The sequence below is a fragment of the Orycteropus afer genome, unplaced genomic scaffold (assembly GCF_000298275.1).
Source record: "Orycteropus afer afer isolate SDZICR_OR568_19922 unplaced genomic scaffold, OryAfe1.0 scaffold00260, whole genome shotgun sequence".
In the NCBI taxonomy this organism is placed as follows: Eukaryota; Metazoa; Chordata; class Mammalia; order Tubulidentata; family Orycteropodidae; genus Orycteropus; species Orycteropus afer.
The window spans coordinates 345,664-361,380 of NW_006921847.1; the positions used below are offsets into that span (position 1 = coordinate 345,664).

At 36.7% G+C, this 15,717-nt stretch overlaps 1 protein-coding gene across 1 annotated transcript in view; it reads right to left on the minus strand.

Annotated features, from left to right (window-relative positions):
• The window catches only part of G2E3 (G2/M-phase specific E3 ubiquitin protein ligase), a 62,217-nt gene extending 46,871 nt beyond the window's left edge, over positions 1–15,346 (minus strand). Inside the window, exons 1-5 of the mRNA XM_007950001.2 lie at positions 15,310–15,346; positions 6,439–6,536; positions 3,028–3,129; positions 2,623–2,747; positions 382–547 (exon numbers count right to left, since the gene is read on the minus strand). Of these exons, the coding sequence (XP_007948192.1) occupies positions 382–547; positions 2,623–2,747; positions 3,028–3,129; positions 6,439–6,536; positions 15,310–15,346 (528 nt within the window). The remainder of the gene's footprint in view (positions 1–381; positions 548–2,622; positions 2,748–3,027; positions 3,130–6,438; positions 6,537–15,309) is intronic.
• Positions 15,347–15,717: the final 371 nt, after the last annotated feature.

Sequence of the window (15,717 nt, forward strand, 5' to 3'; positions counted from 1 at the left end):
ATGGAAAGTGAATTTGCTCTATAAATTTTCACCCAAATCACAATTAAAAAAAAAAAAAGTAGTAGTTATGGCAAACTGTTCATGGTTTAAAAAAAAAAAAAATTGGCCTGTTTTAACATTTAAATATCTTATCCATAGAGATACTGCCTCGGACCCAAGGAGAGGTTGCTATGAGTCAGAACCGACTCAATGGCAGTGAGTTTTGTTTTTTATAGTCAAAATATGATTTCATATGTTTCAGTCTTCTACCTTAAAAATGTAAGTAGAACTTAGTAATTAAAATCTCTGCTTTGTTCATTGTGAAATACAAATAAAAGCTCTAGATAAAAACAACATAATTTTCCAATTTAAAATTCAAACCAGTAAGAGACCATATCTTACCTGTAAGCAGTCTCTATGAAACCAAGCATTCTTACAACAAGGACTTCGTAATATGCTATAGGTTGGAATAGGCTCAATAAATTCCAAGCAAATGGTGCATGGTAAGGAGTCTCTATAATTATTAGGTGAAATTATTTGAACTGGTCGATGGTTCCAACAAAATGACCTAAAAATCCAAATGCAAATGATTTTAAAACAATGTCTAATGAATTAGAAAACAAAACTAGAATAAAAAATTCTAATTCATATACTACCCCCTAACCTGACTGCTGTCAAGTTGATTCTGACTCATAGCGACCCCATGGACAGAGTAAAACTTCCCCAAAGCTGTAAATTTTTATGAAAGCAGACCACCACATCTTTCTCCCATGAAGCTGCTGGATTTGAACTGCCAGCCTTTCAGTTAGCTGCCAAGTGCTTTAACCACTACACTACAAGAATTCCTTGCAATTCTTATAGGTAAGAAAAATTCATTCACATCTCTCTCATATCAATGAGACATACCAATGTCTATGATAGACTAGAACCTTATTACTAATAAAGTAGGCTCACAATTCAGGATCAAGGAGACCTGAACCTTCAAAATATTAACTTTTTGATGGTGAGACTTAACCTCTTACAGAATTTCAGTAACTAGTATTATGTTCAGAATCCTATGTAATATTGTTAGCTACTAAGCATACATAATATTGTATCCAACTCCGTACAAAACTAAAGAAAATGAGAACCTAAAAATAACTTAAAAATAATCATAAAATAAAATACAAGTAAGTATCCCCTTCTAATATACTAAATTGACTTCCATTTCCATTTTCCAAAATGCAGTTTTATTACATGGTACTTGCAGTGTAGTAAATTACTTAGTATGGCTTTTCTACCCATAAGTCATTGTAAACTCAATGGTGGAATGAACTGAGGAGCTCCTGATTGCTAAAGCTGTCCACCTGGAGTATTTTCTGTTGGGAGTGGCACAAAACAATGTTCTGGGAGGTGCCCACTCTCTCTCAGCTGTTTAGTATTCCTATGTTATTATTGGTTGGTTTGGCCACTCTACTGGGCTCAAAAGGAGGCCTCCTAGAGGCAGAACTCTCTGACTGCTGGTTGAGGAAGATGTGCTGCTGAAAGAGACACGTGCTGCTGGGAAAGAGACGCAAGAGACATGCATTGCTGAGTAAGACACCAAGGGACATGCACTGCTGGGGGAGACTGTGAGAGACTTGGCTGAGGGACGGTGGGCTGGGAGAGAGACTGAGCATTTTTCCTAAACTTGAATTGTAGCCCGGTGCTTCCCTAATAAACCCCATAATCTGTGAGTTCTGTGTGGCCACTGCAGCGAATTATCAAACTCAGGAGAGAGGTGGCGGTACTTTGGGAGGAACAGGTAGTGAAAGGGCTGGAGGGAGGCAGCATGTCTGGCCTTGCAGTAATAGGCCTTGGGCTATTGATGGTGATTCTGCCTTCCTCTTGTGGGATTAGAGGAGGTCAGAACATGTGGCCTCCTTGCCCTTTTTGCAGTACTAATCCATCTTTGTGTCAAAAACACAAAAACTAAAAGAAAAAGAACACTAATAATATTCAAATGGCAAAATTCAGAATCTTGATGTTTAAAGTTGGACTGTGGAAGCAAATATTTTCATGGGCATCCCAGGGGCATAATATTTATTTTTCTGACTCAACCAAATTCATATGCCTTTAATTTACTCAGTAGGAAGTATATAGGCCACCTGAAAGAAAAGTATACTATTAATTCTACAGAATGACATAAAAATCTAGATTTATATAAGGTATAAATGTTCACTGGATATTAATGAATAGTTCCATGTTCTATCTTAGAGCTGAAAGTGAATATTAATCAGTAGGTCCATGCTAGATACGGCACTTCTCAAGACGTGCATACAGAAATAACTATATAAAGTAATAAATAATGAATATACCTCAAATACACTAACTAAATGCACATTATTTCCATTTGTATTGTATGTATGTTTGTATGTATATATGTATGAACTTAGGAGCTCTGGTAGCACAGAGCCTAAGGCATCTGACTGCTAACTAGAAAGGTGATAGCTCACACCCACCAGCCACTCTGCAAAAGCAAGACTGGGCAATCTACTTCCATATGTATGAACTCAGTGCAGCTTTACAAAGAACTTTCACAAGGGAATTATATCATTATAATATCCATTTTCCACTGTTCCTTAACATTTGTTTGTCTTTCATATTCAACACGAAATAACTCACGCAAAATTGCCAGTAAATTGAAAAATACATTCTCTCTGAAGTCCACATGGAAAATGGTAACTTCGTTTACATCGAGGTGCAACACATCCAATTGAAGCACCACTTCTCTTGCAAACACAGCATTTCTAGAAGAAAATTTGAAAACAGAGGTGAAATGATCAGTAAGTTGGAATAAAGAAGGAAGTGAAGTCAGTATTGTCATATATATTATGCAGGTCACTTAAGCTCTCTCTCATTTGTAAAAATCCAGAATATTCTCCTAAAGTTTACTATATTTGATAACAATACACATTGGACCATAAAATGAAAGTCTTATAAATTTCTAGTAGAGAAGATGATAGAAAAGGCTCCCCAAGTACTGATTATATTTATGGTAATTCAGTTTAAAAAGTAAAATTTTCTTACCAGTTTAGAAGCTCTATTCACTTCCTTCCTGATGTCTTCTATTAGGAAACCATAAACTCCTTCTTCTTCTTTACCTCTTTGCCAAATTCCACTTGACATCAACTATGAATATATTCTCAATTAGAAAATAAACTCTAAGAAACTGGTTTGAAACATAAATATATACCTATAACATTCACTCTAATGGAAAAAAAAAAGCCAGACATAAAACAACTCAAATTTCAAGCACCTCTTATCTAAATAGTTATTTCTCACAGTCAAAGCAAAGGTGTAAACATATGCTTTGGTTTGGAAGACATGGTATATTAACATTTAATATAACCAAATTGGTTTCTAAAAGTATTCCAGGAATTAAAAGAGAAAGAAAGGAAGGTAGGGGAAAAAAAAGGCAGGATGAACACCTGCAGTTAAGCTTTAGAAAAAAATAAATATAGAAAGGTGTGAATGTAATAATAATAAAATACCACGAAGATCACTCAGATTATTACTAATATTTTAGGCTGTTAGCTGGATTCATAACCAAAAAAGGCATACTTACAGGTAAATCTATGGTATTTTATTTAGCATAAATGTTTCACTATTGTTAATCTGATTTTAACTTCATCATTTAAATATGTTAAGGGAGCACAAATCAAAAATAAAAACTTGGGGCTGAATAAGAGATTCTAGCTTGTATGTAAACCAAGCTCTCTACACCTAATCTTTTGGAACTCTAGGTCAAATATGTTATTTTTATGCAAATAATACACATGTCACATGTTCTTGCATACCACACAACCCCTGTGCATTAAGTGTGCTATACCAACATTTTTTACATGTACAATGTACATGGCTTTACATGTACAATCGTACAGCTTTACATGTACAATGGCTTATACCTTTATTAAACATTTTGACTCCTCTCCTGCCCCCTTTACAGTGGATTTTGTCTTAGTGCCTGTAAAATGGAGGTTTGATTCCTCACCAACCTACAGTCAAATTTCTAAAGCAGCTCCTCCCCCAGAAGGACTGCTTCCTTGCTCTGCAAACTGCTCTCTCCAATGCAGAAAGAAATCACTTTCTGCCCCAAAACAGTCCTCACCAGGATGGCTGGGCTCATCCTATAAGATGCATGGATCTGCACACCCAGGAGAGGCCACTCAGGCGGGCCACAGCCACGGACATTCTGCCCCACCATCTGGCTGGCCAGCCGCAGCATTCAGTGCTCTGACCATTTGAGTCTCCCACCTGTGTGGATGCTGCATAGTGGGTGTGAGACCCACAGGTGCAGAAAGGTTGAGTGTCAGTTACTTGAATGAAACAGGTCCAACTGGCCACCCAGGGACCCCCAGGGTGCATGCCTGCACTTGCACTGTCCTGACACCTGGCTTCATGTGGGGCCACACCATGGGACCACAGCCCTGCAAACAATAGCCCTCACTTGCCACAGGACCAGCCCATCCTCAGCTATCGCAGCCACACATGTGGCCCTTCACCCAACCCTCCACAGTCTCCAGTGTAACATACCTGAGTGTAGATCAGCCATAAGGAACTCCACCATGCTCAGGCCCGGGTATGAACTGCCCCAGAGCAATCATACAAGTTCAATTGTTTATTTTCTGATTACCATGGCACTACCAAACTCAATCCATGACTTCCTGACAATGGCTTATACCTTTATTATACAAATACGGTCAAAAGTAACCTATTCGGACTAGGAAAAGGGGGAATGAGTCTGAAATTCACTTCTGGAAATGTCATGAAACATGTGCAGTGTATGCATGGGCACACTATGCCAGAAAATTTTTTTTAAACATAATTTTGTCTTTTTGGGTCATTATATGTGTACATGCATTTACATGGGCACACTACCTGCAAAAATATGATAATTTGTCACTGATAAACATGAAAATAGGAGCACTGAATAAGACTATCACTAAATTTCTTTCAGTTCTAGCATGCTATTATAATTTATAACACTCTACTTTCTTATTCATAATGAAATGGAATTTTAAAGGAGTTGTGACTAAAGTATTTTAAAAAATATTATACTCATTAATAAAGTAAGTCATAACATAATATAAACATGCACATGGTCAACTTAAAAAAATTAAAAAATACACCCACAGAGAAAAGTTGTGAATAAAAGGGTTCAATTTTAATCATGTAATAATCCCAAAGAAACACAAATGTTTCAAATTAGCTATGAAAAAATAACCTGTTGACTAATAACAGGTTTACAGCTTGGAAATCCTATGGGGGAGGGGGGTTGCTGAGTTAGCAGTAGTGTTTTTTTTTTTTTTTTTTTTTTTTTTTTTGAGGGGGTGTAATTCTATTGCATAAAGTTATTAAAATAAACTCTTTTTCATATTCCTTCCTTAAAGACCAACAAACCAAAACCACTGCCACTGAGTCAATTCCAACTCATAGCGACCCGTAGGCTTTCCAAGGCTATAAATCTTTATGGAGGTAGACTGTCTATTCCTCTTTTTGAATATGGGTTAGATGTATGACTCTGAAGCCTAGATCATGAAGTTCCAGCTTGAGGTGTGTGTGTATGTGCGTGTGTGCGTGTGTGTTTCTGATCACTTGCTTCAGGGGAAGTCAGCTCCTATGCCGTATGGAGAGATAAGGAACTGAAGCTTCCTGCCAACAGCTAAAGAAACAACTAAGGCCAAAAGTCATGTGAGTGAGATTCTCAGAAGTGGGTCCTCCAGTCCAGTGAAGTCTTCAAATGTTTACACCCTAGCTGATGTCTCAATTACAACCTAATGAAACCCTGAGCCAAAACTACACAATGAAGCTGATCCCAGATTTCAGGAGCTATGTAAAACAAAAAATGTTTGTTGTTTGTAAAAGGAAAATTTGTTAAGTTGCAATGCATAACTAATACAGATATCAAGAAATGCAGCCTATATGAATATAACCTTGACACCAATATCTTGAGACAGAGACTCAATGAGAAGTTTGCAGAATGAAGGGGGAGGGCAAACAAATGAGGGGCTAATGCTCAGTGTGAAATCACTCTTGTTTTTTTTTCTGCTTAATGACCCATATAGTAACCTGTTTCACTTTTCCACAAATATGTATTACCTTTAGCCTGAATTTCATTTTCCTCGTTCTCTGTGAAATAAAATACTTTTTCTCTATTCTCAACCTTTAAAGAAGTCTAGCTCCTCTATACCTAACCATTTCTGTTTCTTTCCACTTACTCACTGAAGGGTTAAACAAAAAGGTAATCATGAGAGGTATGCTCTGAGTAATTTCAGAACTTTAGAATTTGATATTTTAAAGATTTCATTTTTATATAGGCAAAATGAGATCCAAAGACGTTAAATGACTTATGCAATTCTCAAAACTCAGTGTCAAGATATAATTCTTTCCTTTAGAAGAATAACAAGTTTCTGAAATTTATTTATAAATTGTACTCACCAAGCAATAGTAATGTACAGTGAGATTCCATTTCTCATTAATTTTCTTTTCTCCATATTTATTAGGACAGTCATCATTTTTTCGACAGAACACACAAGCTAACAATAAAAAGAAAGTAAACAGATATGAAAAATATATTTTAAAGAACTGGTTCTTTTGTTAATTGATGTGTAACCTCTTTCAAAAAGAACAAATCACATTATATTGCTATTGGTACTTTAATACTTCCAAAACTTACTTCTAAAAATTAACATGACTTTCCATTTTGAATGATAAATTCTAGTGTGTAACTAAAATGGCAATTTATGGGGAAATGTTATTGAAAATGGTGGAGTAGGAAACTCCAAAACTTGATCAAACCAAAAAACCAAACTCAGTGCCATTGATCGATTCCAACTTACAATGAAACCACACTGGGTTTCTAAGGCAGTAACTTTACAGAAGTAGATTGCCCCATCTTCCTTCCATGGAGCAACTGGTGGGTTTGAACCCCCAACCTTCTGGTTAGCAGTCAAATGACTTAGGCACTGTGCCACCAGAGCTTCTTCTAAAATTTGACAGGCATCCCTCTAATAAGGCAACAATTAAGCTAGCAAACCTGTCAGAATTAACTTTTTGAAAACCTTGAAACTTAATAAAAACAACCACCAGGGGAATGCTTAATAAAGAGAGACACTGCAAAATTTTAGTAAGAAAGTATTGTGGTATTTTAACTTAACTGTCTAGCTCCACTTATCTATCCCTCAGTTTGTCTGAAGCCAATGGCAGTCCACTGGCAGTGTGTGCTGATCCAAGAGGTGGCAACAATGACCTTGTTCTCAAAGAACTATGATTCAATGATTGTGTGCTTTGATCTGATGGTTCTGAGATCATATCAGGCTTCCCTTTGTTTCACCTGTGGCAGAACTTTTTCAAGGTTGGAGCACTGAAAGCATTTGAAGACAAACATACTAGCCACATCTGGCTGGGAAAAGGACTAATAGGTGGGGGAAGCAGGAGACAAGGGAAGAAGAGGTTAGGGAAGGGAATACATGGAAAAATAAGGGCACTGATGCAGGAAGCATGCTCACAAAATAACTGAGAAGATCCAAAGCTTAAGCCTCTGACTGACTTTAGCCTTGTGTAAGAAGGAAGTGAAAGCTAAGGGCAAGTTAAACTGACTTGCTTTAAGTAGTACCCTAAAACAGACATTACTTGCACAATATAAAAAGACTAGAAGAGTTGTTTTATTATGGTTTGTTTTGTGTATTTTTTTGTTTTTTTGGCTCCAAGAATATAAAAAAACTGTCAAAACACTGACAAGCTAAAGGAACACAGACTTCAAAATTCACACGATAGCAATTACAGACACAACCAAAACAGTTTAGAGAACTCACTAAACAAGCAAAAACTACAAACTGCACAAGCAGCAACAAACCTTTTGCTGTTGTTGTTAGGTGCTGTTGAGTCGGCCCCGACCTATAATGACCCCATGTACAACAGAATGAAACACTGCCCGGTCCTGTGCCAGCCTCACAATCCTTGCTATACCTGAGCCTGTCATTGTAGCCACTATGTCAATCCATCTTGTTGAAGGCCTTCCTCTTTTTTGACCTTCCACTTTACCAAGCATGATATCCTTCTCCAGGGAATGGTTCCTTCTGACAACATGACCAAAGTAGGTCAGAGGAACTCTGGTCATTCTCACTTCTAAGGAGCATTCTGGCTGCACTTCCTCCAGGACAGATTTGTTAGTTCTTTCGGCAGTCCATGATACTTCCAATATTCTTCGCCAACATCACAAACTCAAAAGCATCAATTCTCCTTTGGTATTTCTTATTCATTGCCCAGTTCTCACATGCATATGAGGTGGTTGAAAATACCATGGCTTGGTTTAGCCGCACCTTAGTCTTCAAAGAGACATCTTTGCTCTTCAGCACTTTAAAGAGGTTTTTTGCAGATCTGTCGAGTGCAATATACCATCTGATGTCCTGACTGCTGCTTCCATTGGTACTGATGTGATTTCCAGAGTTGCCATGTTATAATATTCAAAATGTCCAGTTTTTAACAAAAATGTAAGAAGCATGCAAAGAAATAAAGTATGCTCACCCACGAGGCAAAATAAGGCAATAAAAAGAAACTGTTTCTAAGGAAACATGAGTACTGCCATTATTAGACAAAAATATATTCAAAGATACCAGGAAAATGATGTCTTACCTAATAGAGAATGCCAATAAAGAGATAGAAATTATAAAAAGAAAACAAATTGTGGAGCTGAAAAATATCATAACTAAAGTGGAAAATTCATCAGTAGGGTTCAATATCAGGCAGAAAAATGAATCAGTGAACTTTAAGAGAGGTCAATTGAGATAACTCAGAAAGAGATAAAACAGAAAGAGGAAAGCATCAAGAAAAATTAACAGAGCCTGAGAGAACCGTGAGACACTACTGAGTGAACCAACATCTGCATAATAGCATTCCCAGAGGAAAAAGAGAAAGAATATTTGAAGAAATAATGGCCAAAACATCCCAAATGTGATGAAAGATATGAATCTACTTATCCAAGACACTCAACAAACACTGAGACGTATTAAAATTAAACTGATGAAAGCCAAATACAAAGAATCTTGACAGCAACAAGAGTAGCAACCTGTTGTGTTCAAGAGATCCACAATAAAACCAAGAACAAATTTCTCATCAGAAACTATTAAAACTCTTAGAAGAAAACGTAAGAGAGTAAATCTTTTATGACACTGGATTTGACACCAAATCCAAGAGCAAAAGCAACAAAATAAAAACTAGGTAATTTGGACTTCATTAAAAATAATTAATTTGAATATACTGAAACATCTTTGCAGCAAAGGACATTAATGAGACTGTAAAGATAACCCACAAGATGAGAGAAAATAGTTGTAAATCATCTATCTGATAAGGATCTACTATACAGAATATATAAAAAACTCGACAACTCAGCAATAAAAAGACAAACAACCCAATTAAGAAATGGGCAAAGGATCTGAATAGGCATTTCTCCAAAGAAGATATGTACAAGTAACTGACAAGTACATGAGAAGATGCTTAACACATTAGTCATTAGGGAAATGCAAACAAAAAACACAATGAGTCACCACCTCCATAACTAAAACCAAACTCACTGCCATTAAGTCAATTCTGACTCATAGCAACCATACAGGACAGAGTAGAACTGTCCCATAGGGTTTGTAAGCCTATAATCTTTATGGAAGGAGACTGATACATCTCTCTCTCCCATAGCCACTTGTGGATTTGAATCACCAACATTTTGGTTAGCAGCCAAGCACTTAACCACTGTGACATGAGGGTTCCTCTACCTCCACTGTTGCTCATTAGGTGCAGTCCAGTCAGTTTTGACTCACAGTGACCCTTATGTACAACAGAACGAAACATTACTTGGTCTAACACCAGATCACAATAGCTGTCATGCTTAAGCCTATTGTTGCAACCACTGTGTCAATACATTTCATTGAAGATCTTCCCTTTTTTCATTGATCCTCTACTTTACCAAGCATGATATCCTCCTCCAGGGACTGGTCTCTCTTGAAAACATGACCAAAGTAGGAGAGAAGAAGTCGTCATTCTCGTTTTTAAGGACTATTCCAATTGTACTTCTTCCAAGACAGATTTATTCATCCTTCTGGCCCAGTCCACTGCCATTGAGTCACTTCTGACTCACAGTGACCCTATAAGACAGAGTAGAACTGCTCCAATAGAGTTTCCAAGGCTGTAAATCTTCATGGAAACAGACTGCCTTATCTTTCTCTCACAGAATAGCTGGAGGGTTCAAACATCTGACCTGTTGGTTAGCATTTAACAATTATGCCACCATAGCTCTTTGTTCTGGCAGTCCATGGTATATTCAATATTCTCCACCAATACCATAATTCATAATGTAGTCTTCTTTATTCACTGTCCAGTTTACACCGCATATGAAGCAACCAAAAAGACAATGGCTTGGGTCAAGCACACCTTAGTTTTCAAAGTAACATCTTTGCTCTTTAGCACTTCAAAGAGGTTTTTTGTAGCAGATATACCTAATGCAACATGTTGTTTGACTTCCTGACTGCTGCTTCAATGTGTGTCCACTATGGATACAAATAAAAAGAAATCCTTGACAACTTCAATCTTTTCTGCATTTATCATGATGTTGTTTTTTGGCCTAGTTGTGAGAATTTTTGTTTTATGTTGAGGTATACTCCATACTGAAGGCTGTAGTCATTGATCTTTGCCAGTAAGCATTTCAAGTCTTCTTCTTCTTCTTTTTTAGCAAAACAAATTGTGTCCTCTGTATATTGCAGGATATTAAGAAGTCTTCCTCCAATCTTGATGCCATGTTCTTCCCCATATAGTCCAGTTTCTCAGATTATTTGATGGATATAATCAAAAATTTTGTTGAGTGTGTAAAGAAACTGGAACCCTCATGCTTTAATCATGGGAATATAAAATGGTGTAGCTGCTGTACAAAAGGTTTGGTGCTTCCTCAATAACACAGAACTACCATACGACTCAAGCCATGGTCTTTTCAATTGCCTCATATGCAAACGAAAGCCGAACAATGAAAAAGAAGACCAAAGAAAAATTGATGCATTTGAATTATGGTGTTGGTGAAGAATACTGAATACACCATGGATTGCCAGAAGAACCAACAAATGTCTTGGAGAAAGTAAACCCAGAATGCACCTTAGAAGTAAGGATGGTGAAACTTTGTTTCACTTGCTTTGGATATGCTATCAAGGGGAAACAATCCCTGGAGAAGGACATCATGCTTGGTAAAGTAGAGTCAGCAAAAAAAAAAAAAACCCTCTGTTCCAGTTACCTAGTGCCACTCTGACAAGAATATACCACAAATGGGATGGCCTTAATTCTTATTCTTACAATTTGGAAGCTTTAAGTCCGAGTTCAAAGTGCCAGGCTCTAGGGTCTAGGTGAAAGCCCCTCAGCCTTGGGCTTCAGCTCAGCCTCCTGCTCCCAGCTCACTGAAGCTAGAGGCTTTTCTTTACTCAGACAGCTGCCGGCTGCTGAGACTGACAAGCAAAAAGGCACAGTCGCTGCCGGCTGCTGAGACTGACAAGCAAAAAGGCACAGTCCCAATGTTATGAAACCACACATTCAAGTCCATCGAAAGTCCCAAGGTCAGCAGAGCATGGCAGGCTGCTGAACAACGACACAGCACATGCAGAGTTCAAATGTGCCATAAATTAGAGACCATTCCCAAAGCTGCTTCTTATGTATGGGAAGCAGACCACATACCCAAAGCAGCTACTCAGCTGCTCCAATAGATTCCACCATGGAGTTAACTACCAATCTCACCATGGGTAATAACTACATTCAGCACCCAGCTACTCAACCAGGCCCAGCCAAGTTGGCATACAAACTTAACTACCACACCCTCACAGTATGGACTGACACAGTGGATACAACAGTGGGCTCAAATATGCCTACTATTGTAAGGACCAGGCACCATTTCATTCTGTTATACATAAGGTTGCTATGAGTCAGAACTGACTTGACAGTACCTAACAACATCTCTACCATAATCCAATTCCTAGGAATATACCCAAATGAGAAAACAGGTGTTCAGATAAAAACTTGTATATATATGTTCATAGAAACACTATTCCCAACAGCCAAAAGATAAAAACAACCCTGAATGTGAATTAACTGATGACTGCATAAATAAAATGTTGTATAGCTGTACAATGGAATATAATTTATGCATAAAAAGTAATGAAATACTAATATATGCTACAACATGGATGAACTTTGAAAGCATTATGCTAACTAAAAGAAACAGGATATAAAAAAAGCACAAATAGCATGAATATACGAAATATCCAAAACAAGCAAATCCATAGAGATTAGTGACTGCCATATGGACTGGAGAGTAGCATGAATGGGAAGGACTGCTTAATGGGTATGGCATTATCTTTTGGGGTCATGAAAATATTTTAGAACTAGATAGTAGCGATGGTTGCACAGTGAATATATTAATTGCAAATGAATCATATACTTCAGTTCAGCTAAAATAATAAATTGTAAGTTATGTGTATTTTACACCACAATATATAAAAGGCAACTTGTGAAATCAAGGAGAGCTGAGTTAGAAACTCAACTCCACACTCAAGATGTAGAACCTGGAAGAGATCACATAATCAACTTCATGATTCTGTTTCCTTATCTTAAAAGTGAGGATAACAGCAGCACCTACCTCAAACTATGACATACTGAGGAGTAAATGAAACAGAATATATAAAGATTACTGTGTGACACATTGAATAAATATTATTGATCACAGTTAATAATATTTTCTGTTTTATCAAGCTTATACACAAGATTTCTAATAATATTCTAAAGAAACAAGTTGAAATTCATTAGTTGAAGAGAGAAGACTCTGAGGACCTCAAGGTGGTACATGATGAAAAGAGTTTGAATCTTTAAGTAACTGCATGGAGCAGAGACTCCCCATCTTTCCCACCTCCCACAAGAAACCCATAATGGACAGTGACATGAGTAAGTAATAACTTAAGGTTTCAGATTTTACCTATTAGAACAGCTAGTGCTGTTTACCTTAACTAATACATATCATTAAAAATGGATAGTATAGGTTGTAAAGGTATAAAAAATCTGGACAGAAATGTAATGAGCTTATATTTAATACCGTAAAATATTCTCACTACATTGCCCTTACTCACTCCAGTTTTAATGAGATAAACCACTGAAAGCCCCTCCCCTATTCCTTTAAAAAAAAAAAAAAAAAAAAGTATCAGCCCCCCATTTCCGTTGCCACACAAACAAACTGCCCATATTAACTCCAGCAAATTGCTGTTTGTTCATATTGGACATTTTTACACTAGCAGTTCGCATCTTAACTCCTTCATCCCCAATGCCTATACTTAGTTTATCTGCACCTAGGAAGAGGAAGGGAGATACATGTGAATTAGTTGAGACTACAGAAGAGGATAATAAATGGAAAAAAGATTGAAGCTGTCAAGGATTTCATTTTAATTGGATCCACAATCAACACCCATGGAAAGAGCAGTCAAGAAATCAAACTATGTACTGCATTGGGAAAATCTGCTGCAAAAGACCTCTTTTAAAGTGTTAAAAAGCAAAGATGTCACTTTGAAAACTAGATGAGCCTGACCCAAGCCATGATATTTTTAATAGCCCCATATGCATATGAAAGCTGGACAATGAATAAAGAACACAGTAGAAGAATTCATGCATTTGAATTGTGGTGGTGGCAAAGAATATTAAATATACCATGAACTGCTAGAACAACAAACAAATCTGTCTTGGAGGAAGTACAGCCAGAATGCTCTTTAGAAGAATGGCCAGACTTTGTCTCTAGTACTTTGGTCATGTTCTCAGAAGGAACAAATCCTTGGAGAAAGATATCATGCTGGAGAAAGTAGAGGGTCAGTGAAAAAGGGGAAGACCCTGAACTAGACGGATCAACACAGTGCTGGGAAGATGGGCTCAAACATGGCAATGATTATGAGGGTGGCATTGGACCAAGCAATCTTTCATTCTGTTATAAATAGAACTGCTATTAGTCAGAACTAACTTGATGACACCTAACAACTGAAGAGAAGTCTTCATGATGAACCCTGAATGGAACTGGATGTACTATATTGTGTGGACCTGCAGCTTTCCATTTCTTCACCTCTCTTTCCTTTCTTCCCTTTATTCAGTAATGGCTGCAAAATGGACTCACTTTTATAAATATATTACTTTTGTTTTCACCTTTACTCTGCTGATTTTTTATTTTGTTTGAAAATTCAGTGAAACTGTTCCAATTTTATTATGTTGTTGTTGTTGTTGTTGTTGTTGTTATGTGCCGTCGAGTCGGACCTGACTCATAGCGACCCCTCCTTGGGTTTCCGAGGCAGTATCACTACGGAAGTAGATTGCCCCATCTTCCTTCCGAGGAGTGACTCGTGGGTTTGAACCACCAGCCTTCTAGTTAGCAGTCAAGTGCCTTAGCCACTATGCTACAAGGTCTATTACAGCATGACACTGGTCTCTATTGGAACAATGAAATAAAGTTTCCTTCTTAAACACATTCATATAAGCCAAAAAACTGAGTCAGTCTTAAGAAAATCATTAAGTATATAAGTATAGATAGTATTTGCATTTGGCAAAAGCTTAAATGTAGTCCACAAATTCTACAGCTGGCAGAAGCAGAGAGGTAGAAGCAGGACAAGAAAACAGAAGTTTAAGAGCACAAATTTCCTTATTCAATGTAATTCAGAGTTAACAGATACTCTAGTCAATGTAATATTAATTTTATTGGAAATCCAAAAAGATCTAAGAATGGGTAGATGAGAGAGAAGTAGTGGCAGAAGAGCACAGAGAAACTAAATGCTTCATCTTTTAGAGTTACAAGTCAATGAATACCTTTATAACTAATAAATGAAGAAAAAAGATCAACTAAAAGCATAGGTCAATCAATGGTAACTAGTTTTATGAGGAGACGGTTGGGTTCAGGTAGAGGAAAAGTAATCCTTTTCACACTAAATTTTGTGTATCTGAATTGTTCTCACCGATATTTTCCCTTTTATAAGAAAAAGTCATAAAAAATAAAAGGAGGAAAATTATATTAAATAAATGTTTTATTCAGATAGAAACCATATCTGATAAATACATACACAGAATACAAATAAAATATGGCAAATGAATTGTCCTCATAGAAGATTTTTATTGAAATGCACATATACATTATCATACTTTAGTACATAAATCCATGAACTAAATAAATATGGATCAGGGAATTCATTTCTATTTGAGTAACATTCAAAAAGATTCATTGTAATAAAAAAATCAAGAGTGAAATATCTTAATGTATTTACTTACCAAGATTCTGTGAGTCATCAGATTTATTTTCACTCATTTTACTAGGAAAAATAACAATGTATTAATACTGGCATCTTTATTTAAAATTTCAAATTATCCATTTTAATTAAATTTAGCCAATACATGATTACAAATAAGTTATTTAGTCATTTCTTACTCTAATACTTAATCTCCTCAACTTTCATACATATAAGACCAGTATTCCTCAACAAGATGGTAAAGTCAGGAGAGATTTTTTAATTTGGAGGATATGATTTCTAGTTGTCAAAAGGATTAAGGCTAACTACTGGTATTTAGTGGAAAGGGACCAGGATTGCAGGACATCCTTCAATGCATGGAAAAGATAGACAAAACAAAGGAAAGTCTATACTGTATTTTTACACAAATAACACACACATTATATGTTTT